Genomic DNA, 26,169 nt, shown 5'->3' on the forward strand with positions numbered 1-26,169 from the left:
TGGTCCTTGGCTTGCTGAATTTGCTGGGGAAGGTGACTCGGGAGAATTTTGGGTCCCTGCCAGTCATCCGCAAGCCAATAGCAGCAGAGGTAGCTGTCACTCATCGCACCTGTGCCAAAATGTGGGCACGGGCCTGGGAGCTTTGAGGAGCCCTTGAAATGTCATGGTGTGCGGGTGTTTGGGGATTCTGGAGGGTCACCTGCTCGTCCCTATTGCTCTTCTTTAAGAAATGTACACATCTGCAGGCTGACCTAACCAGAGGCGATTGTAAATCTCTTCCAAGATCAAACTTTGCCTTCCTCCTCCTCTGCCGTCTATCACCAAAGAGTGGGTGCCCATGTACAAGCCCTCCGTGAGCCTGCACTTTTATCAGCACCCTGCATCGTGGCTGTTTGCTCTGCCGAGTACGTTGCCTATAAAGGAATTACTACAGCATATGGCCGACACTCCACACTTCGTATGTTGTTGATCACATTACGGAGCCCGGCCACATGTCCCTCCTGCAGCCAGGGGAGAGTGCTGGCCCTCCTTAATCTGATAAGCACCGCGAGCAGCTTTGTGATGGGGTGCTGCTGAGATGCGAGGGCACTGCCAGCAAGTTGGCAGCGGATAAGGCGATGAGGAAGCGGCTTGCGGAAGTCAGCTGGAAGAGGGGACAGTACGGAGGAAATTAGGGAGGAAGGAGGAGTTCAGGTTTGTGAATGGAAGAGACAGGGAATAAAAGGAGAGTGATGACTTGAAGGAAGAAAGAACGGACAGCTGTGTTTTGGAGGAGATGTAAAATGAACATTCTTGCCTCTCTCAGCTATTAAAGATCTCTTTGATTGTGTTTTAAATCCCAGATTGTTATCCCAGGAGTCAGGTCTAAATTCAGAGTGGATAATTGCAGCCTGACCTACTTGCCAATCCCATTCTGGTGGCAGTAGGGTCTCACTTTCTGAACCAAATCGTGTCACATTGCTGCTGTGATCTTACCCAGAAGGGGCTTCCTCTCAGTGCTAACAACAGCTGTGGCAGGGGCCTCTCCGTGTTTGGGTGTGGGTACTCCCACCACCATTTCTATGCACCCATCCCGGTTCCTCCCCAGGAAAATTCCCCGTGTGTTCAGGGAGGATCCCTCCACAGTTTGGGAACACCACATGCCCTCAGAGGTGCATAGAAATCCCTTGGTGGAGCAAACAGATGGAGCGTGCAGCCTATTTACAGCAGCTCCCTTGGTGAGATCGGGTTGTGGAGGAGGCAAGCACCAGGGAGGAAGGAGCCAGCTCTGCTGGGGCTCTGCGTTGTCCCCCTGCACACTGAGTGCTGGCAGATGGCAGAGCTGTTCCCAGAGGCTTTCAAGGGCTGGTGTGGGTGAATGTCTCTTTGAGGTGTTCAAATTTCAGCTTTCAAAGCACTGCTGTCCCAGACAGAATAAGGAACAACTTCCTCTTTGAAATCATAGAATAATTTCATTGGGAAGGGGGCTTTGGTAGTCTCTTATCCAACTCCTTGCTCAAAGTGGGGCTATCTTCAGTGTTAGATGAGGTTGCCTAGGACCTGTCTGCATCAAATTTTGGAAATCTCCCAGGAATTTTGGAAATCAACCTGCCTTGGCACCTTTCCAGTGCTGATCTACCCTCATTATGAAAATATTTTTCTTTATGTCCAACCAAACATTTTGGGAGCCCAAAACTGCTCTAGATGCAGCCTCAGAAGTGCTGATTAGAGGGGAATAATCATTTACTTTGGCCTGCTGGCTACACTCTCATTATTGCAGCCAACTATGCATTTAGCCTTCCCTGCTGCAAGGGCATGCTGCAGACTGATATTCAGCTTTTTTTCAGTGGGAATCTCTGGTCTTTTTCTGCAGAGCTTCTCCCCAGCCAGTTAGTCCTCATTCCCTAGTGTTGCATGGGGTCATTTCAACAGGTGGAAGACTTTGCATTTGTCCTTGCTGAACTTCATGAGGTTCCTGCCCCCCATTTTCTCCAGCTCCATTGAACGGCAGCCCTGCCCTCTGGTGAGTCAGCCACTTGCCTGAATTAGGTTTCATTCCTGAAGTGGATGGGGGTTTGTTCTGTCCCATCTGATGATCAGGTGCACCCGTCTTTCTGGTCTTAATGTGGAGACGAAACAGAGAACATAATGACGCCACTGTCAGCGTGACTTACAGTGCAGAAAGCCAGAGGCTGTCCCAAGTCCCTGAGGTACGAAAGCAGTATGAGGCACCTTCTGCCTTGAAGAGGATGCAGGTTAAATAAACAAGGCAGAGAAACGGCAAGAAAAAAAAAAAAAAAGAGAGAGAGAGAGAGGCCGAGGGATGTTTTGGCCTTCCTGAGTTGACATTTCAGGCAGTTTCAGCGCTGAGAGTAGAAATGTGTTTGCTGAGTATCAGGACAGCATGATAAACATGCCCTGGGCTGCCCAGCCCACTGCACGCAAGTGTTTTGACATTATCAAGCCCGCAGAAAACCCGGGGAGCCTTCTTTCCTCCCCCGGCCTGCCTCACCTTGCTTTTTGGTCCCCATGGAAATATGCCCTTGGGGGGGTAGTGCTGACGGCAGGGCCCTGTCCCCAGCTCAGCCAGCCTGGGCTGTTAGAGAGATGAGGGGAGCAGTAAAATCTGCTAATGCGATAATAGTAATTAATAACAATAATGGGTGCTTTTAATGCATCTCGGCATGATTTACTAGGCAGGGAGTGCCGTAGGAGAGCAGAGCACTTTGCAGGCGAGAATAAAAAGGTGAGGTGAATAAAAAGGCAAGGTGACTGGGCCCTAAATTGCACATCTGGGCATGATTTGGAGAGGCGATTTATTGACACCATAAATGACGGCTGTTGCCAGCAGCTTGTGTTGGTGCCTGTGAGGGAGAGCCTGGCTCCTGATTTAGGGCTCTGTGCTGCAGTCCTGGCTCTCCGGGTGGGATTTTGGGTGCCCCTGCTTCAGAGCGGCCTGGTGGGGCCGGGGCCGCTCCGCAGGCCTCCATCTCTCACCCTCTCACTGTGAGCACGTACGGGCTGTCAGGAAGGTTATTTTTAGGGGTTAAGCCCCCAAAACTGAGCTGTTTTTGCAGGGGAGAGGTGTGAAAGGCAAAGGGAGAAGTGCGGCCTCGCAGCTCTCATTGATCTCAGAGATTTCGTGTCAGCGCAGCGGGAGGAGTCGGCCTCCGCACTACAGAGCCCGGGCGAGCGGGCGTTTCTCAGTGGCTTTTATTAATATGATTATTATACGGCCTGCAGCATGCGAGGAGCTTGCCAGGATGCAGCACTCCCTTCCCCGAGGCCGCAGGCAGCAGCCAGGCATGGAGGCGTGAGCGCTGGGGACCTGCCAGCATCACTGGGCCAAGGGCAGGGGTGCTCGGCTCCTCGTCAGGGGTGCCCCTCTGTAGGCTTCTGCAAAACGGGACAACCTCAGACAGGGTAGCAGGAAAACTCTGGAGGACAAAGGCATCAGTGAGAGAGGGGCTGAAGAGCAAAAATAAATGAAAGCAAACAAAACAGAAAAAAAAAAAAACAATCCTTAAAAGCCCTGGGCTCAGCCTGGAGGTCATCCCTGCCTCTGCGTGCGAAGAGGATGCAGAAGCACGATGTGGAAGGGGATTGGGGAGGCTTGCCAGCTGTGTGGCAGAGTGTGGGCACTTATTAGAGCTTGTCAAACGCCTTTTAATGAACTTCTGAACTAGCAGGGGTCAGATGAAACGGTAGGTGAGGTGTAAATGAGAAGGAAGCCATGGGGAGCGAGAAGCAATGGTGAGGGGGCTGTGGTGGTGTGGTGCTAGGAGCAGGACGGGGGGAGCCACAGGTGGGAGATGCAATGGAAAAGCTGAAACTGAAGCTGATGAGCATCCCCTCTGCAGTGTTAGCTTCTTGCAAGGCGGCAGGCAGGTTCGAGGCTGGTTGTGAAGAAGCACTAGGAGCTGGCATCAAGCTGCTTGCAGAGTCCCCAAGCCAGGCACTGAGCTTCCCACTGGGAATTGTAATTCCTTAAGGCAGGGGGATCCTGTCTGTGGGTTGATATGGGCTCACTTGGGAGATTCCTGAGGCTGTCCTCACCTTGGGATGTATCTTGGGGCTCACCAAACCTGCTTTGGCAACCCCCTGGGTGCAGACCCACACTGTGAGGGGTCTGTGTGCACTAAGGGGAGTACCCTGAAGTCGGGGTGCGGGGATGTGTCCGTGGGAGGAGGCCTGCAAATGGCTGACGCTCTGGTACCTCGCAGCAGCAGCTCTGCTGGCATCGTCGGCTCGTCTCTGTGCGGGTTTTTGCTGACGGGGATGATATATGCATACAAAGTATTTTGTTATTGTTATTATTACCCAAAGTTATGGATCAGCTTGAGAAACTCAAATGCAGTAAATCACTGGGACTGGGGTAGCATTAGTCTCAGGGCTCTGAAGTAAATAATGCATGAAATATACTGACAGCGGTGTCTGACGGATCCTTATAAACAGCAGCTCTCTAACGAGAGCAGAGCTGCTAATAGCAGGGCCGGATTCGGGGGGAAAACGCTGAAACCTCGCCGCTTTCAGCCGGGATGATGCAGATCAGCAGACACCCCCGCCAGCCATGAGGACCAGCAGCTGGCTTTGGGCTTCGAGGTCTTATGAGGGTGTGCTGCAGGTGTGCTAACTGCTATTGTTATTTTTTTTTTATTATTTTTTTTTAATAATCAAAAGACATCCTGGGAATTACAGATCTATGAGCTCTCTTTCAGCTCCAGCCAAACTGATTGTGAAGCTAATTAAAGACAGACGAGTACAACAGTCGGATAAGCGTAACATGACAGGGTCAATCCAGTATGGCTTCTGGGGAGTAAAACTGTGCCTTTCTGAGCCGCAAGTTTTTATTTTTTTAAGTTTAATAAAATAAGAGATAAAGGTGATCCCCAGCAGACATAATGTACTTTGATTTTCATAAAGCCTTTGATAAGGCCTTTCACACAAAATTATGAAGGGAAATAAATAGCCATGGGAGAAGGGGCAAGGTCTTGTCACGGATTAAAAACCAGTTGAGCGCTAAGAAGCAAAGAATAGCCGCTCCTTCCCAGGGAGATAAGTTAACAGTGGGAGTCAGCAGGTCCCGTGGAGGTGTCGGTACCTCAGCGAGGACCCCACCCTGGTTCGACCAGCGAGAGATGCATCAGGGTTGCCAAAAGCCATAGGAGATGCTGAGGGATGGCCTGCCCTGAGAGAGGCAGCCAGATTTCTGCAGGGGCTCATCCTGGCTTCTCCCAGATCTCCTCCTGAGGGCTGGCTCCTCTGTGCCCCTCGCCTTCCCCCTGCTGTGCCGAGAAAGGTAAGCAGGGGCTGCTGCCTCCATGAGTCAGCAGGGCCCACAGGCACCGTGGGGACAAGGCCATGGGATGACAGATGAGCTCTAGCGCGGACCAGCGTATGGTAATGGAGGCTGCAAAAATAGTCTCCACATCAGCTGTGCGGTGGTGATGAGCGCTGAGCTCCCGGGCTCCTTGGAGGGAAGAGATTGGGAGTCATGGTGAGTAACTCGATAAAAGCTTCTTCAGTGGGTAGCATCACTTCCAAAAGCGTAGAGGATGCTTGGTTGCCTTTAAGGGACAGGAAAACAATAGGGAATATGTTATAAAAAATGACATTATCTTGAACACTGGCTACACCCTCATTTAAGACAGTGCGTAGAATTACCAGAGGGCCGTGAAGCATGGCTAGTAATCTTGTGAGGTTTACCTACAAGGAGGCAGTCAGTTGGACTGAACAGGGCTTTTTTTTTTTTTCCCTTTTTTTTTTTTTTTTCATTTCTACCGTTTGCAAGCTCTCGAAAACGTACCAGCGCCATTTCCCTCCCGTAGCTCTCCCTTCTCCTCTCTGGCGACGTGCCCTCTGCTGTCCCTGCGTGCGCATTGCCTGCGCTCGCTGCTGGCCCGCTCCAAAGGGAAATCGCAAGCAGCGGGCACGCTGAAGGCTTGTAATTGAGTTATTTACACTAATGAAGGGTGCAGCGGAAACCCATCGGTCCCCTCCTTTCTCTGTCCTGCTGTAATACTAGAACGAGAGGTCACTTGGAGATGCTAATGGTGGCTTAATTTAGACCACATGAAAGGAGACACTTTTTCACGCAGCAGGTAGTCAGGCTGTGAAATCCACACCGCCTCCGGAGGTCAGGGAGTCAAACACTGCAGAAGGATTTGTAAAGTTTCAGGGTAATTTTTTCTGCGTGCAATAATCGCTGTTATTAGCGAGGATGTGGGAGCACCCTGGGGACCCCAGTCTGGAGGGGACCCCATGCGCTGCATGGTGCCTGTGGTTGCTTTAATCTTTAATTTTGGTGGCCAAAAAAAGATGGTATTGGTCTGGTTATACGCTGGTGGGGTGATGGTGGAAGGGCTGCACCCAAGCTCAAGCCCTGTGCGTTGCTCTTTCATTTATTCCCCTTCTCCTGCACCAGCTCTGTAACCTCACCATCAAGCTAGTGTTTCTCCTGCCTTGGTGCCTTGAGTGCTCTGCTTTCAAGCTGTAAATCAGCCATTTTCTCTGACGTTAAAAAGGGAAGGATAGGAAACCTTTAACCAAAAGTCTTTCCATGACTTGTGGTGCTCTGGGTGATGCTTGGGCACGCTGCCTCCAGGACAGCCTCACACCTCTGACCCTTTTCCTGGGTCTCCTAAACATGAAGTCTCCAGACCGGTGGCTTCACCGCCCCTATGGTCAGTTCTTGGCACACCCCTGCCCTTGCCAGGCACTGCCTGTGGCATCACAAGCTACTTAGCAAGGCTGACTGGTTGTGGGCACTGGTGGGTTTCCCTGTGGGCACCACAAGCCTGTGGATTACGGTGGTATGGAAGAGCCTTAAAGCACATAAAGGTGTTTACATTTACCAGCAGGAACAAAGCATAACAGAACAAGGGAAAATATTTTCAAAGCCATCCTTGTCTCTGTACCCGTGTTTGCCTGACCTGGAGTCCTAGCAAAGCCTTTAGCCCCTGGAGGTTTGGACTCAATCTGTTGTTGCTATTTTTCTTGCTGTTAACAAATCCAGCTCGAGTCCTTTTGTCCCTCCCTTCACATGTTGACAACCGGGGATGTCTGCTCTTAGCGTAGAGGGCTTTGCAGGGGATGGAGCCAGGACACCAGAGTTGCTTGCGCTGTCTTTAGGCTCCTTGCTGCAAAATGGCTCTGAGGAAGAGGCTTTTGAGTGTGTTTCCGTGCAGGTAGTGCTGAATCAACTCAGTTTATGTATGCTAAACGTGCTCATAATCTACCTGAGGGATGGACTTCAGAAACTTTACAGGCACCTCTCCGAGCATATGCACAGCAGCTCTCCAGCTATCCCACCTGCTTTTCCCTTCTCGCTGTTGCTGCCTTGATAGCTGCCTGTGTTTAAATATGTCAGCCTGATATTTTTTTTCCCCTCTGCTTGTTTCCTGTGTTCCTCTAACAAGCAGCTCGCAACAGAACAAACAAGCAAGGCAGGAGTGCTCCAGGCAAAAGGGGTGTTTTGTGTTTGATTTGAATACATACATATTTTTTCTTGGTTAAAACTTGCGATATTCATCAAACACGTAGAGGAAGGCTGCGAATAAGACCTTTCTCTTTCTTCCTCGCTGACACACACACCCTGTCTCATACGCATACCACGTACCTTCTCATATTCACCCCGACTGTCTGGTTTCTCTGCAGAGCTCCGTCTCCCTCGTGTCCTCACAGGCACGCTCGCGCAGTCTCATCCCCGTTCCCCCTCTGTCGTGTGCTCAGAGCCACCTTCTCCTCTCGGCAGACCCCGGCTCCTGCGCACTCTCGCAGACGACATATGCACACACGCACCGCCGCCTACGCACCCGCAAGGGCTTTATTACAGAGAGGAAAATTGCTCTCAGATACACCGAGGCTGGGTGGTGGGGATGGGGGAGAGAGGGGAGTGAGACGGGGCTGGGAAACTGTTGTTTCTTCTCCCTTCAGCGACGTGGAGCCCTGATAAGGTGAGGGACAGAGTGTGGCCCCCGTCCCCTCCATCACACGTGCACACGCACAGTGTCACTCACCCGTGTCCCCCACTCCTACCGTGCTCCCTTAAACTTTCCCCGTCTCCCTCGCTCACGCATCCATCCCTCTCGTCTCTGCCCGTCTGTCAGGACCTGATCACATCACTGTCAGGGCGGCTATGATAGCAGTGCTTTCTGACAGGTGGATGTGGTTCTGTCACTCCCCGCAAAGCTCCTTAGCACCCAGATCTGAGCCGAGGGAGACGCGCTGGGAAGCACGGCTAAATGGCCAAGGCTCGCCGATAGCATCTCGTGATTGTGAACACAGAAGGTGGTGGTCCCGCTGGGGAGGCTGCGTGTTTTCAGGATGTCCTGCTGTAAAGGAAACCTTACAAACAGCCTTTTGGCTTTGTGAGACTCACTGCAGCTCTTAAAAGGGAAGAATGCCCTGAGCTTTTTCTCTCATGAGTCTCCATAGGTCTTCTCACCTCTTTGGAGGAAACTCTAACCCATCCTCTTCCCATCAAGGGGGCAACGAAGACGCCTTGTCTGCTCGATGGAGGCCACGGGCGTGCTCCAGAGCAGCCAGGCTGATGCCCTTTGCCCAGGACGTGGGCACATCCATCTCTAAAGGCTAAGAGCAGCTCGGAGCCTGCGCAGCCCTGAAGAAATTTCATTTTTTCCAGTCGCTGCAGCAGCGGCTGGTAACCTTCCAGCACAGGGAGGCTGGAGCAGCGCGTTCCCATGGCTCCTGCTGGGCTCAGCCGGCGCTCGCGTTTGAGCTGACACCAGGCAAGCTGGGGAGCGAAGAGATTATTAATAGGGAACGCGGGGAGGAGGAAAGGTGTTTAGGCAGCGCCCGCCTTGCATGTCTAATTCAGGAGCTACCCTTCTGTAGTTCCCCAGATCGATGCCCGAACCCAGCGCCAAACTTTTGAGAAGCACAACTCATTAAGCATTAGTACACCGTGAGATAAGGACCTTGCTTGCATAAGGCCATCAAGCACCGATATTGACTCTCCAGGACATTTTTAAGGCTATTTATATCACAATAAAGCCATTTTATTAGCGTCATCAATCAAGGGAGACCGCATTTTGGCCTGGAAATGATTCTGCTTGAGTTTCCAGAAAGGAGAAGGGTGAGTAATTATGGGATGCATTATCTTCAATCTCATTTGAAATCTCCTAATTGAAACCACATATGAGTGGAGTTTATTGCTTATAAAATAAATGGCAGGGGCATTGCTAATGTACCTATGGCGAGTGCAACCTTCCAGTTAACAAAGAGGCAGAGGCCGGGTTTTCAGCAGGTAACACGGCGTCGGCAGAAGCTGCCCAGGAGCAGCACGTGCATTTACCTGCAGCCCAGCCGAGCCGGGGGCACTTGGCATTTGTGGTTCATCGGGGCTGGCAGCATCTGCCATTGGGATCCCTGTTGGTAAAGCTCGTGTCCTGCATGCAGCTGGCCTCATTGCTTGCTTGCATCTCCTTTGGGGTCCCGCCACCCCCCGGGTGCTTCTGTGCTGGCAGCTGAGCACGGGAGAGGATGTGGGGTTGCGCAGGTAAGGAGAGCACAGCTTCACATTGCCTGTGGGGGCCTCTGAGACTGAGTAATGGCAGGGCTTGAAAGCTGTTACAGATATTTGATAATTAATTGGCTGGGAAATCAGTTTATTTTAACGACTCTGGTTAAATAAAGAAGAGAGATAAAAGGACTCCGAGTTCCCGCCGCGCTAAACTACTTTCAGGGACAGAGCAAGCCCGTTACATGTCTGTTTTTACGCCAACTGGGGCTCTTAGCTCTTCTGAAAAGCGGTTGAAATCTTTGTCTTCCCCAAATCCCAGCAGTTTGGGTTTAGAGGAGGAGTGGTTTATTACCCGGGACCTGCCAGGTGGAGGGGGACGGGAGAGCGGAGCTGCTGCGGTAACCTCGCGCTTCACCTCTGGCCAGACACTTAGCGCAGCGCGGTTCCAGTTGTGGTTTATCACCATTTTATACTGCTCTAGGGGGAGCAATGCATGTAGCTCGGTTAACCTCACTCGTCGTTCCAAGTGCTGGCTGATCTCACACACGCAAACACGCAGAAGGGAGCATCGGGGAGATGAGACCTGTAACAGGCCAGCACCAGCAAATAGTGCTGGGCCTCGCACTCACCAGAAGCTTTGAAGACTGAAAATGATGGTAATTGCTAGTCCAAGAGGGGCTGGTCTCAACCGACTTGAGTCAGGCATCTCTTATTTACCAGCTTTTTGGAGGTGTCCTCGTTCAGCAGGGTGGATTTGTCCCTTGAGGGAAAGCAACACGCACCCTGGTCCTGGCCAGAGGGAGAGGGTTTGCCTGGGAGCTCAGGACGGAGGTTTTGGAGGGTCACATTGCTCCGAGCTCCACATGGGTCTGTAGGAAGAGGTTTTGTGACTGTTCCAAGCTTGTGGGAGGAAAGAGGCTTGTGCTTGTTATGGACCCCAGCAGCAATGCTGAAGGAGAAGCCATCGGGTCTGCTCCGTGCTGCAGACTGCGCTTTGAATGTGAACTTTCATCTCAAGCCAGTGCCTCTCATCCTGAGGGTTGTACAGAAAGCTGTGGATATATGAACAGTGTTCCCAGTGCAGTCATATTTGTCAGAGTCTGCAAAGAGCCTGCAACACCATCTGTTTTAGTGAGCAGATAAGGGATTAAACTGCAGGAATCACGAGATCTATGCAATACAGGAGGGCATGCCAGACGATCACAGTACAGCTTCTCTTTTTCTTTTTTTTTTTCATAAGCTAAGAATAACTTTAACATTCTCTTATTTAGGATTTCATGTCAAAATTAACTACTGTTTCACTCTCATCTTGCAAATCCCAAACAGCTCTCGCTGCCCCCACTGCTGATGCTTACCTTGCAGCAGATTCAAATGCAGTGCGCAGCCCCACCCCCAGAAAAAAAAAAAAAACAGTGTTGATTTAAAAGAGCAAACAAAAAGAAACCCCTCAGCCTGGCAGAAGTACAGCAGGACCTTCAGTCTCTCTGAAACCAGCAGCCTCTGAGAGTCCTTTTGGTGTGGGTTGGCCCCGCAAGGTTGTGAGGTCCCATGTAAATGTCCCGGTGCGCACAGATGCCGAGGACGCCCAGGCACCCATCAGGTGGGCGTGATGGCAGCTCCCCTGCACGGCTGACGAGAGCCTACCTCTAGCCAAGTGTAAACTCAGCGCGGGCTACAAATCCTCATCTTTTAAACATTCCCTGGATCTGAAACCTCCTGCCAGCTGGAGCCGCTTTTAACCGAGCAGACTGAAGTGCTGTATTTAACGAATTCATTTAGAGGCTGGTGCAAGGAAGCAGGGCCAATCCTCATCTTCTATAAACGTAGGCATCCCTATTTACTTCAGTGGGTTTGTGAAGGCTGCTTTGCAGCCACCGCTCCCCACCTCTCCACATCCCCACACGACCAGTGCCCAGCAAGGAAAGTTTGGTGTGAGGAGGGTCAGGTCTGTCAGGCTTCGTTTCCAGCTGCAAACTCTTTCTGTGCGTGACTTCACCCAGCACATTTCTTCCCTTCTCCGATATCTCGCTGTGTGTAAAACGGGCACGGTCATACTTCACGGAGTGACAGAGCTGCTGTGTGCCCGACCAAGTCCTGCAAGGGTCTCCGAGGCAAGGTGACAGAAGATGGTGCTATTAGCAGGATGGCAAGGAGATCCGGCTGCAGGAATTATTCCTGCACCTTTTCTCAGTGAGTCATGTCTTCCTCCCGGTCTGTTTTCCACACAGGAGGTTTTAAGCCAGCTCCCGGCTTTCGTATGAACAGGCAAAACTCTATCAAATATACCTGACATTTCTGCTTTTCCGCTCTTCCCCCTCTCCCCGGCTGTTTGTTTATTTATCAACATGTCCTCCTCTGCAAGGCATGTTGTGTGGGGGGATAAAGGTAAGCTCAGATCAAAGCTTTTGGGAGCTCTCCCTTCCAGCTGCTTCTCTTCTTTCCCTTCCCCGCAAGCCTTTCTCAGCTGCCTCCTTTCGAAAGGCCTGATCTGATGGTGGACAGAAGAGGTGCATTAGGGAGAGGCAAAATTCAGCAAAGCTGCAAATAACAGGAAGGAAGCGGAGCTGAGCACTGCCTGTCTGCTAAAGCTTTGCTGTGATTTCCACTTAAAGTTGAGTTCTTCAGCACGCGAGATAAATACAGCGTGCAAGTCTCAAGCTTGCAGCACTTTCTTCTATGATTATAAAACACCTGTGGGGTGGGGATTTTCAAAAGCATGCCCATTTGGGCAGCGAGGTAAAGGAGCTCACTGTGCCAAATGCTGTTCTGGAAGTTTGGTGCCTGTGTGTTACACTGGGGTCCGGTGGGCTCCAAAGCACTTCTGCAAATCTGGTCTTAATTTCAGCACTGAGCGCTTTGAAAAATCAGGGTTCAGTCGTGACTCCTTGAGTGCTTGATGAATTTCCTTGCGGCACGTTTGGGAATGCGACCATATGCCGGTGGTTTGGGGAAATAACAACACTTCTGGCCTTTGTATCAGTAGTTTTTAACCTTTCTGTTGACTCCTAAATAAACTATTTATGCAAGCATGACCAGAGGTGTACCAGTTAACTCTAGGACAGCGCATAGAGATCTGCAGTCCTGCTGAGAAATATTTCGCAGTACGTGAAGTGGAAATACCTAAAAAACATTGCTAAGCCTGAAAGAGACTTGGGAGAAGGGTTGTCTTTTCCTAAGCAAGACGACAAGGTCGTGGCAGTTTGTCCCTTTGCAGCCACTGTGAGGCTGTGTTCCCACACAGTTATGGATCCTCTAGGCCTTTGCCCAGCTTTGCTTTAAATGTCCAAGATAAGCGTCCTTGCTTTTCCTGGGGGACTCTTCATGAGGCTAGCACTCGTAGGTGGCAAAAAGTTCTTCCTCGAGTTCGAAGAGACTTATTTCTCTTCTTTTTTTTGCCCCCTACACATCATGCTCAGTAATCCCTCTCCTCCCTCGGTGCTTTCAGCTTCCAAAGAGGTACAGCTTGTCAATGCGTCCCTTTTAAGTCCTCTCTTAGTCAAGTTATACATATTTAATGTTTTTAAGCTTCCCTTAGATGCTGATCCCTTTCCAGCCCTTGATGGATTTTGTTGTTGCCTGCCTCTGAATTCCCTCCAATTTCCCTGTGTCGTGCTGGTAACGCGGTGCCGGAGATGGGCTGCGCCCATCCAGATGTGCTCGGCGTTCAGCAGAAGTTGGCTTTGGATGGAATTAAAGAAGAGAAGCGGCAGAATCTCTCAAAGGGAACCTGCTCCGTGGTCTTCTCTCTCTCCCAGAGCATTATTTCGCTATGGTATTTCAGGACCGGCCTCAGATATGGAAATGAGAGCGTGTGTCTTGCTCAGAAGCTGTTCTCTGCTTTCAAGTGGGAGAGAGATGGGAAAGGGGAAGAGGGGTTAAGCTCCTCAAAGGCTTTGTCTACATTAGGCTTTTTTCTTCCTATTTCCCACTGTTGCTTGCACGGGTGTAGCTCAATCTGTGGTGGCACCGCTGATAGCTCTGGCACAGGCAGGGAGGCTGACGTGTTTCCCTAGACATCGTCTCCACAGTCTCTATGAGCCCTGACTCCACCAGCAGTGGAGGTCGGGTGTAAATAAGTGATAACTGGAGTGCTGGCACACCGAGGAGGCTTTCCTCCTTGGGATGCATCATCTTGGGAGGCAGGTAGCGTGTTCCCCAGGTGCTGGGAGGAACCATTTCACGCAGCACAAAGCAAGGGAGACACCTCCCAGTTTCTTACAACGCTTAAATCTGATGTCATTTCGCAGCCTTGTACCTGCTAAGGGTTAATCCATGACATTCTCCGCCACAAGGTATCACCAAATGAGGATGTTAATGAGTTTAAAAAAAGAAAAAGGGGGCAGCGGGTTGAGAAACGCCTGGGGATAAAAGAGGTAGAGTACAAACTTACAAGGTGGAATGCAAGCTGTTATGCGGAGAGGAGGCCAACTCGTATTTGCTCGGGGCTAGATTAATAGGCTTTAATGGCTGGGAACGATGGTGAAATTATTTAGATGGTGATTTACATTGTCATTTGAGGAGGTGTTCCACCTTTCTCTGAAACAGCTGTCACTAATCATAGGAGGGTGAGCGCTGGGCCATGCGGCCCGGTGCTCAGATCCTGTAGTACCCCTTCACTGCTGCTGCCATTCCCATTTCCTTCCCCAGACATAGAGGTGAGGGCATCAGGGCTCCTTGTCCCTCCTGCCTGCTCGGAGAGGTGCTTCCACTGCAGGCACACGGGGCACTGCCAACAGCTTGGTCACCGTCCCAACAGGCGTGGAGGCTGGTGTCCAGCGTCAGTCCCTGGCAAGCCTTTGGCCCCGATCTGATCGTTTGGCTTTATTTCCCCGCATCACAAACCCTCCCAGAGGTGGTGCGTGGCTTCGGGCCACCTGGCAGCCAGCTCCTCCTGACCCAGCCGTCGCTGCCAGCGCCGTGGGCACGCTCCTCGCTTGCAGCATCACGGGGGCAAGCCCTGTGGGCCCTGTGGGGTGGCAAACACCGCACCTCACCCTCTGGTGCCCTCACTCACTTCCTTTCTGCGTCCCCCTCTTTCAGGGCCGCCCTTTGCATTTCCAATCCGTGGCATCATCTCATTCTCCGCTAGCTGTGCCGGCTGCCTTGATGTTTCTCGCCAGCTTTCGCCTCTCCCCGCTCCTTTCTCTCCCCCCCCTCCCTCTCCCCGCGATGTAGCATTGCCTTTCTCCATCTGCCCGATTGTCTCTCCGCTTTTTATCTGGATGCTGGAGCTCCAGGTGCTGTCATTCTCCGCGACAGCACAGAACGTTTCACATCGCCTCTGCGGCTGGATAATTACCAGATACTGAACCACGTGGGGCTTCCCAGCCAAACCTCCCTCCCCTCCTGTCAGAGGAGGAGATCGCATCTCGGAAATAACGTTTTCTGTGGTGGTGGTGGTGGTTGTTTTAAAGGGAAGGAAACCAGGGGAGAAGTTGGGGAGCAGCTCTTTTGGAAATACACGGTGGGGAGCACGTGAACGTCACCCACACGCTGAGGGTTCAGGCAGGAGGAACAGGCGGCCTCCAGTGCTGAAGTTTGTGAAGGAAAGCAGAGGGGATGATGGCCTGTCTGGGTGCTTTGCTAGAGCTCCCAGTCCCATTCTGGGTGTGTTCTTTGAAAATTATGGTACTGAGACTCTTCAGTAGCCGTTTGGCTTCAGGTCCTTTCACCAGTTCAGCATAAAAGCCAACAGAAGAGACTCGTTGTCTTTTGGTGAACTTCAGTTCCCAAGCGACTGCAGGTGCTTTTGAAATGTCAGCCCGTGTCCTAGTGACAGCACAAGCACGGCGTCCTTAGCTGAAGTGTGCAGCACAACCACAAGACAAATCTTCCAGCAGTGTTCCCCGTGGCTATCCTACAACATCCCCACTGTTCCTCGGTCTCCCCTCGGGGCGGTGCTGACCCCGTGATGCTACGGGAGGCTGCAGGCAGTGGAGCGAAGCATCCGCTCGTGTCTGGAGGTCTCACCAGGGCTGTGTGATCAGCAGCTGATTGGCATCGCCTGGTGACACTGGACCAAGATCAGAGCTGGGTTTTTGGCTGAGACGAAAAGGGAGGCAGACGAGTCCTTGGCTAACCCCAAAAAGGGAAAAGGAGGGGGCTCGCGGTGTGCCCTCAGCAGTCTCATCCTTCCGTCTAATCCTGGAGCGGGACCCTGATGGATGCTGTCACTTGGCGTTCCTGCAGGCACCAGCCCTGCTGCACACACGTGTGGACTCTCTGCTCTGGTGCCAGACATGGCACCTCACGGGGACAAACCCAAATGCTTCCTGACTCTGCTGTAAAGAAATCAGTGCGTTTTTTTTCTAGGCCCGGAGGAAAACCTGGCCAGGATGGAGTTAACTTTCCTCGTAGCAGCTCATATTGATATCGTTAGAAGGGTACCTGTGCTTGAATGGATGTGGGCTGGAGTTGTTTATGCAGGTAGAGTGATCCCCAGAAGATGGGAAGAGCAATAAATCATGCCAGTATAAGTTCTCTTGTTCTGATACAGTTGCATCCGCCCCGGGAGAATACTGGCATAACAATTACTGTAATTTGGGGTTTGATTTTTTTTTCCACACAAACAGAAACCTATACTCTTAAGTAGTCGTTTTAACATAAAGAAAACCCATGTGAGACCAGCTGCGTGTCTGCTAGCGAGAGACCGCGCGGCTCTCCTTTCAGGCTGGTGTATTTTTGGTGAATTCCCCCGGGCTTCATTTTCCATGCGTATCGCACGGACTGCGAGACGAGGATGCTCACAGCACATGAGCGGTTCTGCACTGATAGTCGTATTCACCGCTCGCAATCCTTTTTGCTTTCATTAAAAGGAGCTGATGGGAGAGAGAGCGAGATAGGAGCGCTGCTGTACAAGGCACTGGGGAGACCTCATCTAGGAAGCTGGGTACGAATTCCGGTCACGACAGAGGAATTGAGGCTGGAGCAGGTGCGGAGAAGGGCTACTGGGATGTTTAGGGCAATGGAGAGTCTATCATACAAGAAGAAACTAGAAGAGTTTGGCTTGTTGAGCCCAGCAAAATGAAGGCTGAGAGGGAATATGATTGCTCTCAGTGAACACGCTGGAAGATAAGCACCCGGGAGAGAGAAGAGCTATTTAAGCTAAAGGATGGTGTTGGCATGAGAGGGGATGGATATAAACCAGCCATGAATAAATCTAGACTTAAAATTAGAAGGGGAAAAAAAAAAAGTTTCTGATCTGCAGAGCAGAAAGACTTTGAGCAGCGTGCCACACCAAGCACGGGCAGGGCGAGCAGCAGCGCGGGGACCCTACCAGCCCTGCAGCACCCCAGCTGGGGAAGGGCCCGAAATTACCACCTGAGTGATGAATTATCAGCCCAGGAGGTGCAGAAAGGTGCGAGGGCCTTTGCACAGACATGTGAAGATCCCTCTGGGGGAAAGCCAAAGGGGACAAAGAGCCCTGTCCATACCCAGGCTGGGCCTCTCGCTGCTCCCAGTTAGTGGTCACCGCTCTCAGGTCCTTGCTTTCAAAGCCAGGGAAGGCTGAAGGGCACGAGCAGACAGGATGATGACACGGAGCTGTGTTCACAACGTATTTTGAGAAAGAGGGAAGAAAATGCAGCGCAAAACCATGCTCGTTGTTTGTTTTTCTCCCAAATTTGGCAAGAACATGAGCCAGCAGTGTGCTCAGGTGGCCACAAAGGCAAATGGCATCCTGGCCTGCATCAGAAATGGTGTTATCAAAAATGGTCTCAGCAGGACTGGGGAAGCGACTGTCTCTCTGTACTTGGCTCTGGTGAGACTGCACCACAGGTACTGTGTTCAGTTTGGGGCCCCTCGTGTCGAGAAAGATACTGAGTCGATGGAAATCAAGAGAAGAAGCAACAAAGCTGGTGAAGGGAGTAGAAAACGAGTTACGGGGAGCAGCTGAGGGAAGTGGGGTTATTTAGTCTGGAGAAAAGGAGCCTGAGGGGAGGCTGCTTCTCCAACCACATGGAAGGAGCTTGCAGTGAGGAGAACGTCCAGCTCTTTTCTCAGGTAATTAGGGATAGGACACAAGTAAAAGACCTCGGGTTGCACCAGGGAAGGTTTAGATTGGATTTCATGAATAATTTCTTCCTGGAAGGGGTGGCTAGGCATTGGAACAGGCTGCCCGTGGAAATGGTGGAGTCCCCATACCAGGAGGTATTTAGGAGATGTGTGAATGTGGTGCTTAGGGATAGGGTTTAGTGATGGGGCTTGGCAGTGTTAGGTTGATGGTTGGGCTTGATGGTCTTAAGTGGTCCTTTCCAACCTAAATGATTCTGTGATTCCAAGAGACGTGGTTTGGTGGTGAAGCAGCACAATGTATTTCATTTAAACCTAGCAGCTTGCATCTTCTCGCTAGCAGGCCTCTAGCAGAGGATCAGGGGACTGGGTCTGCTCTCAAAGAACTTATTTATTTGGAGCTATAGCAGCAATAAACCAAAACAATTATCCCGGGTTCAAGGGGACCCAATCCATCACCGGTAATGCTGTAAAATCCCTGCTGTGTTAAAGTAATCATTTAAACAGCAGCCTCGTCAGGTCCTACAGGGATTCCTTCCTGCCCGTGGGCTCTCAGTGCCCCCCACCCCTCCCAAATACTGGCTTTAACTTAACCCTGAGAGGCCCCTCTGAAGGCAATAAAGGACACAAGGCATTCTGTGCGTGGCCAAGCACGTGATGAAGGGGGTTGGTGAGCATTAATCCTCTCCTAACAGTGCTGCACTGTGGTGCTGGTCCTGGCCACACGAGTGAGTATCTGCAGTCAGCAACAAAGCAGCAACTTCTCCTCTGGAAAAAAATGAGCTGGGTAGGATTTTCTTTCTGTCATGTGTTCAGCTTTTCCTATATCTCTCCTCACTCACATTAGAGGGGATGATGGTTCTGACTGAAGATCCCAAAGAGTTTTCCTGCGGTGTCATCTCTTTCCCCTGTCTCCTGTGAGATGGCCCAGGACCGTTTTCTGCATTTGCAGGAGAGGAGACGGAGGATGCCAAGGTGCCTTTCTCCAGTTCCAGTTTCTGATCATCTCCTGACTGGTTCTTATGATTGTTAGTCACTGGGTGAGGACTGGAAACGCATCGGTAGCAGCTAGAAATGATGCAGTAGCTACAAATCTTAAAGGAACCAAACTCCTGAGAAAGAAAGGGAGACTAAAGAGGCACGGCAACGAGGTTTTTTGTTCTTTCTTTGTGTGTAGTTTGAATTGGTGCTGAGATCAATAGCTCCCCAGTTCCTGCAGTGATCATCCGAGGCATGGCCATCACCACTAGCCGCTCCTCTCGGTCGCTGCATCAGCAGATATCAGGAAATTAAACCTGAAGCCACGATGAACAAACAAAATGGATGGATCGCAAATAGTTTATTAGCACTCGCTGACACTGATGGTAATGCTTTCAATAAGCCTAATGAAAAGCGTTTGACTATCTCTGTGAACTCGATTATTGATTATTAGTGAACGGGAAGAGCCATTTGATATCTCGCGGAAGCCTCGCTCCTGCTGCCTCGCGGTTAAAACGTCAGTTAACGTGCCATTTAATATTCTATTAGTATTGAATTAGCACTTATTACACTGTGAAAATCATCACCATAAATCCTTATTAAAGCATGATCCATAAGGCTGGGTGGCAACTCTGGCGGAGTAGGAGGGTGCGTGCGTGCAGGCGGACGCCCTGGGATACCTCATCCATGTGGATGCCTGTTCGGAGCACACCAGGGGATTTCCAGACCTGTACATTGATTTTTTTTCTGTAATAATTTCAGAGGAACGGGGGTGCCCAAGTGAGCAGCTCAGATCCATTTCACTCACTCCTCCAATTCTCCTTACCTCTCCCTCACTTTGTTTCAGCGCTGCCTGCCATCATCAGGGGCACTTGTAAGGCTGAGTGTAGGGATTAACCACTGGCCTAGGGCTGACCCCATGGCAAAAGCAGCATAGGACAGGTTGTGGCACACTCTTTCTCTTCTCAGGGACAGCATTTCTTGAGGTAATCCATCTCCTCTTCCTCTCAGCCCCAGGGTCGTGGCAGGCAGAAGCCCAGCAAGACGCCCTGTTCATGGGGAATGGGTGGCAGCGTTTATTTTCCTGTACTGTTTGGTCTCTGACCAAGGGAAAGTGACCTCAGGGAGTGGAAATGGTGGATGGGATGTACGTGGTGACGAGGACAAGAAGTTGCCTGAGGCCAGCAGGGAGCACGTCTGTGTTGGTGCACAGACATTCACAAGTGACGAAGAAACTTCAACGCCCACAGCCTTCAGCTGTGGCTGTTAATCTGCTTAGCTCCTCGCCGCCATCCCCCCCGGGGATTTTCACAAATCCAAAATGTGCAGAGAGGGGCTGTGAATGCCTTTTGAAAAAGATCTAACCCTCCAATTCTCCGTGCTGCTGCAGACCTATGCAGGCACACGTGTGTGGGAAGGCTGCCTGGCCTGGGTGTCCCTGCGGGGCCACCTCATCCCATGGGCACCATCCCTTCCCCAGATCCCCAATTCCAGCTCCTGCCACGTGTGGTTGCAGCCCAGGATGGCACTGAGCTGGCACTGCAGTGCTGGTTGTTAAATACAGATGGCTGCTCACTGATTCCCCTACCCCTGTCTTTCACACGAGGACCTGATTGCTGGCTGGGGCTTGGGCTTCTCCCTAAAGCAAATGTTTGTCCGCTCAGACAGAGCTGCTCCCAGCCTGGCCAGCAGCTTGGTGAGCCTCTCGTCTCCTCCCACGCAGCCTGGCTTCCCTCCAGCCCACGAGTAACCCCGGAGCAAGTCGGAGAGCATCCGTGGGCATGCCTTTGGGGGAAAGGGTGGGAGGTGTCGGCCGTGCTGGTGGGGTCACATTGCCCGGGGCAGCAGCTGTGGCACGGTGTGAATGAAACGCATTCAGGCAGAGGAGCTTGGAAAATGTCTGCCCTGTGCTAAGAGGCTGTGTAAAAGCCTACTGTCAAATATTTGTCTTATCTCGACACGATAATCTTTATCCTCTCTCTGTTCTCTCTCGAATGCAACGCGTGCCTGGATTGTGCTGGGGAGAGGCGCTGGGTTATTTGGATGCCAGCGGGCTGTGGGCAGGACTCGAGAGGTGAAGGAGGGACGGCTTTGGAGGCTGAACTTCCCTCTTTATCTGCAGCACAAACACGGCATGGGCTGCTGCAGGAAAAACCCTGTCAGCCTGCCTGAGCCTGGCCCTGGTGGGTACAGCTGCCAGGAGGAGTGGTGTCCCCATGTCTTCTTCAGCCAAGAGCGAGCAGAACGTGCCTCCTCTCCAGCATGGCATCTCTTCTGTGTAAACCTTCTGGGCCTTCTGCACCTCCTGGAGCTTGAAAGCGGTGCCTTGGCCAAAAACGTGTTAGTCTTCACAGCACCTTCACCCCTCCCCGTCAAGGAGCACAAATATGTCAAGGAAAAGTACGGGAAGGATTCCTTCTGGCCTTTCCCATTGCCAGGGTTAGAAGGGATTTGGTGACCAGGATCTCTTGTGGCCTTCCAAAGTCATTTTCAATGCAGGTATAGACCACAAACAAAAGGAAGTGAGAGCAGGAATCATGATCACCCTAAATCACAGATATTCATGAAGCCCGTCAGAAAATCCTTCTGAAATACATGGCCATGGGGTTGCGGTGATGAGGAGCTGCTGTGGTTTGCTGGCAAAGTGGGAGTATGCTGCAGGGTTTCTGAGCAATGTGGTGAAGGGAAGGGTCAAAAAGGAGATGATGAAGAGGTTTGCTAATCTCCCTGTTAATGTCCCTTTCTTATCCTCTGCAGGTGTTATGTAGAAGACAGAAGCTCCAAGGTGGCCTGGTTAAACCGTTCCGGCATCATTTTTGCTGGAGAGGACAAGTGGTCCCTGGACCCTCGAGTAGAGCTGGAGAAGAGAAGCCCCCTGGAGTACAGCCTGCGGATCCAGAAAGTGGATGTCTACGATGAGGGGTCCTACACATGTTCAGTGCAGACACAGCATCACCCCAAGACTTCCCAGGTTTACTTGATCGTGCAAGGTAAGCAACGTGCTTCAGAAAAACACAGTGGGTGGAAGGATCTGTATCTTTCTTAGAGAAACCCAGGAGTCGGTAGCCTGCGGGCCTTGCAATGTCAGCCAGGAGGGAGCAATCCCTTTAGGTTACGACGGGACTGTCCCCTTCCACTGCGGCATGGCAAGGCTTGACTCTGCTGTTAGCCTGTCCTTCCCAAGGCAGTGACAGAGCAGGGAATGCCGGTGATGCCAGGGCACGTTCTAGCATAATGCAAACCTAGCTGCTGGCTCTGGTTGTTCTGGTGCTGAGGGGAAGGCATTTGTTTGTGATGACACTTGTCAGAACGATGTGCTCGCCTCGTGTCTTCCCAGATAGCCCTCTGGTTTCTTTGCCCCCTCTTTCCACAGATTTCCTTCCTTTCCTTTCCTTTTTTTTTTTTTTTTTTTTTTTTTCATGGCAACAAGAGTGTTGTGCTATTCAGCCTCCCATTGTCAGCTCCTTGCCAGGCTGGGGAATTCATTTTTCCTGGATGTTTTTCTGTGCTGGGTCATCGGTTTGCAGGGTGCACAGTCTCCAGGCATGTGTGAAAGCTGGTACCTGAGGTAGCTGCTGCTTACCTTATGTTGCCCTCTCCATTTTTAGCTACCCTCCTCCTGCGTGTGTTACAGGGAAACTGGAAACTTGGCAATCTGAAGCAACGTTGTCCTATCTGTCTGCCTGCATTCATGCTATAATAGAGAGCAAACATATCTAGGTGCTCACCAATTACTGGTAAGGACGTTATAGAGTTTGCCTGTTCAGTTCTGCCCAGACCAGAATACCAAACAAAACACTTCACTCTTTTGTGTGTGTTTTTTCTTCTTTCATGCAATTCTGTCTCTCAGCCTATTTATCTAAAATATTTATAGATTAGCTTAAACAGATAGGAATGTATGGCTGTGTTTAATACATATTACAGATATGTTCAGCTTTCTCATTATCATTCAGACTGGAGCTTGTTGTTTCTTCTGATCTGTCTAGTAACCCAAAATGCTCCGAATTTTATTTCTCACGGCAAACGTTTGAATCACTGAGGATGTAAATGCGGGCAGAAATGGACCCTCCTCTTGCTGGTATTACTTGAAAGGCTCAGGGCTGACTGGGAAGTTGAGTGTTTATCTCAAACAAAGTTGGGATGCGTGGTCAGAGGTGATGCTTTACATGGGAGCTCACTGAAAATGAAGGCTGCCCTTTTGCTGAAAATCCTCCTTCAGCAGCGTGAGGAGCGGTGCGCATCAGCACACAGAGTATGTCCCACAGCTTGTTTGAGGGGTTGTGGGGAATGGGCATGGCATGAAAAGTACTGGCAGAGCCCTGGGGATGTACCTGGCCTCACTGAAAACTGCAACCGTGCAGGTGGCCTATTGCTGGTGAAGTCTGACTGCACGCAGTTTCTATTTACCTGTCAAGGAAAATGTAGGTGCAAATGAATTTTAGAGCCATGCACATGTATTATTAATTTTATTTGTGCCTATTAGACACAGGCCTAAGCAGCAGAATTGAGTTCTCTAGCCAAGCTTTCACTGACATATGCGGGTGTCCAGCTCTGAGCTACTGCCACCTTTCTGAGGATGAGAAAATTCAGGCACTGCCACACGTAAACTCTGGATGCCTCTAAACAAGGTGTCTGTGGATTGTGGATACTAAAAGACCCGCTACAATATCATGCTTTCTTCTAAAGCCCCAGGTCCCATTACAATGCTGTAATTGGATGAAACTCGAAACTCTAACACAGCTTCGATTTTTCTAAAAGTAAATCTGGTTTGGTTTGGAAAAAAAAATAAAAAAAAAAAGGAAAAACAAAAATTAGAACTATGAAATCTTTTACAATTTGGAAGAGTTAGACTCATTTTAATCTGTGCTTTTATTAGTTTAAAACTAATAAATAATTCATTTGAAATAATCTTAACTAATAAAACTAATTTATTAGAAACTAGTATATGTTACAAAATATTCCCTTTCCTCCCCCAGTATAATTTTCTCATATCAATTATTATTATTATTATTCTCAGATTTGTAGGTTGTTTGCCTGAAAAAAAATAGTCTGTCGCTAGTGCAAGTGAAAGGAGATTAGATACTGAGTTGTAATAAGCTTTTTTATTTTAATTTAATGTAATTTATTCCCTACTCTTTTATGTCATAAATTTAAAACCAGCAGCTACGTGAAGCTGTGGGCATCCCGAACTCAAATAAATAAAACATGGCTTCTGAAAGATGAAGGAGCAGGGTGTTCGGCTGTGTCCAGCAAATGGGATAGCTGTATCAGAGACTAAGGGGTAGGTAGATACTGGATCGGTGCATTAGAAGTACAGAAGGCCACTGCCATAGCCACAGTGCTAGGCGAAAGAAATAGGCAATCCTTGGGACACATCACAGCCTGTATTGAGATCATTGCAGGTTAATGGGATTGCGTTTTGGGGGCAGATCCTTTCCTCCCTTCAGAAGATGAGCTTTCCCTGAGATGAACTCTGCTGGTCAGAGCTGCAGGAGTGTATCACAGGCTGTCCTCTGATGGGATCCCTCCCAGCTGGGCCATACTGCAGAGGTCTAAAAGACGGGTAGTGAAAGAACACAGACAAAAAGATCACACCCTGGTAGCCAGCTAACAGTGGAAAAACTCCTTTTGCTATTGCCATGAGGTAGGTTATCCCATACTCTTCATCTGTCTTTCCCCCTTTTCAAATTCAAAGTCAGCTCTGCTGGGAGAAGTAGACATCCACTACCAAAAGGTCAAGGAGTATAACCGTGGCCATCTCTTCTGTCTTTCTGACCCAGGTGCCTCATTTTGGGGTGAGGTGGCTAGAGACTCTTTCCATTTACTACCCCATGTATTTCTGGTGGTGTCTGGTCAGAGGAGCAGAGAACTGGAAGGATCCACAAGAGGTGATCTGGTCCTTTTCAGTGCACAGAGACAAGATCAGCTAGACACCAGCTGCCCCTAACATGTATTTTTTGAAGAGACCCTGCACCTGCATAGCCAGCGTGTGACCATTCATTCATGCTTTTTGCACTTGGAAAGCTTTTACTATGATCTCATCCAAACTGATTTTGTTAGCAAGTATTTCTGGTCCTTCCACAACACATGGTGGTAATTTATCCTACTTTTTCTCAAAGCTACCTCTCACCTGCCCATGAACCCTTATGTCTTCGACCTCTCCAGTCTAGATTAACAGGCTTACTTCTTGCAGCCCATATTTTCCAACCCTTGCATTGTATTTTGTTCACTGCTGTCTGTTTTTTCCACACATTTCCTTAAATGTACTGTCCTAAACCAAAGCAGGAGTTCCAATTCAGAGTCATTTGTGCAGATAAAAGGCAAATAAGTAGCAGCCATGTTTTGCATATCATGCTTAGCTTAACTACCCCCAGAATAAGATGAGATTCATCTTTTTTTTTTTTTTTTTTTTTTTTTTTTTTTTACTACAACACCTCATCTCTTATTCAGTCCCTGCTGCTCTCTGTACTTCAGGTACAGGTCTGCAGGTGCTCAGTCCCCACTTGTGCCATTGAACACTAATTGTTATCTCCCCCCTTCCCAAGCACAGCGCTTCGTGCTCGCTGTTGTGGGATTCCTTCTAGTTGGTTTCTCCATGGAGACCACCACTTTGGGTTTCTTAATCCTCCTTGTCTCCAAGGCGCTTGCCACTGCCTCCAACTTGGTGCCACCGACACAAGTCAGGTGCCTTCTTCCTGTTCCATCACAGAGGTGTTAACTGAAGTATCGAGGAGATCAGGGCAGAGAAGCGGACTGTGGTAACAGCCCACTAAAACCTCCATCCCAACAGGTAGGAATCTGTTGATTGCGGCTCTTTGAAGCGTCCTGATGGTGATTTAACATCTACCATCTTTTCTTGGCTTGCTCAGGAGGCTGTCAGGCCTGCTGAAGTCAAGATATATCACATACTGTTCCCTCTTTACCCACTATACCACGTATACTATTAAAAAAAAGGGAATGATACCGGGGTGACGGGAGAGATGCTTGCCAAAAGTATATTGGTTATTTTTTCCTTTGCTGTATTATTATCCTCTAGGTGTTTATAAATGGGATGCTTAATTGTTCCTTCCAGTATGCTCGGTAACTTGTTCCAGGAGGGTGAATCATAAAGGGGACCTGGTGGCTGCCCCTTTCCCAGCGTTATCTTGGGCCCTCGTTCTTTTAGGGCTGTAGCCTCAGGCCCTTCTCAGGCATAAATGTCAGGGGAGAAATCCCTGCAGTTCTTCCTGATCAGGGTCATAGGCATAAAGGCGCGGAGATATTAGCAGGCATGGGGTTTGAAAGTTTTGGCAATGAAGGCTTAGTCCTGTCCAACTCGAGCTGAAGGAATAACTCTCTCAGCTAGGAGCAAGCAGATGGTTGCTGTTTTTGCTGTCAGGAGCCTTTACAACAAGGCATCGCTGTGAACGGAGGCGGCTGGGAGCTGTTCAGCGAAACAAAAACATCTCGCTTGCTTTGGCTTTGATGAAAGTTTAATCGGGAGGGTTTTACAGGTCTGAGGTGCTTTTTGTGGTCAAAACTGTGAAGAGAAACAGCTAAGAAAGCATTACCATTGCCCATCTGAAAGCTAACGGTTGCAGCTGGAGGTAAGGAGAACTCGCACGCACCCTTTTGCTCAGACTCTGGGCCTCCTGCAGCCTTGCTAACATTGCTCATGATTTCCAGTTACTGAGTGTTCAAAGGATGTGGGATCTCCCTTGTTTTAATGTTTATTTCAT

At 50.1% G+C, this 26,169-nt stretch overlaps 1 protein-coding gene across 3 annotated transcripts in view; it reads left to right on the plus strand.

The window, feature by feature from the left end:
• LSAMP (limbic system associated membrane protein) overlaps nt 1-26,169 on the plus strand; it is an 873,680-nt gene that overhangs the window by 709,335 nt on the left and 138,176 nt on the right. For all 3 annotated transcript variants that reach the window (XM_032181799.1, XM_032181789.1, XM_032181807.1), the window contains one exon: nt 21,209-21,441. In XM_032181799.1, coding sequence (XP_032037690.1) covers nt 21,209-21,441 — 233 coding nt within the window. The remainder of the gene's footprint in view (nt 1-21,208; nt 21,442-26,169) is intronic.

Source organism: Aythya fuligula, chromosome 1 (assembly GCF_009819795.1).
Source record: "Aythya fuligula isolate bAytFul2 chromosome 1, bAytFul2.pri, whole genome shotgun sequence".
NCBI classification, from domain to species: Eukaryota; Metazoa; Chordata; class Aves; order Anseriformes; family Anatidae; genus Aythya; species Aythya fuligula.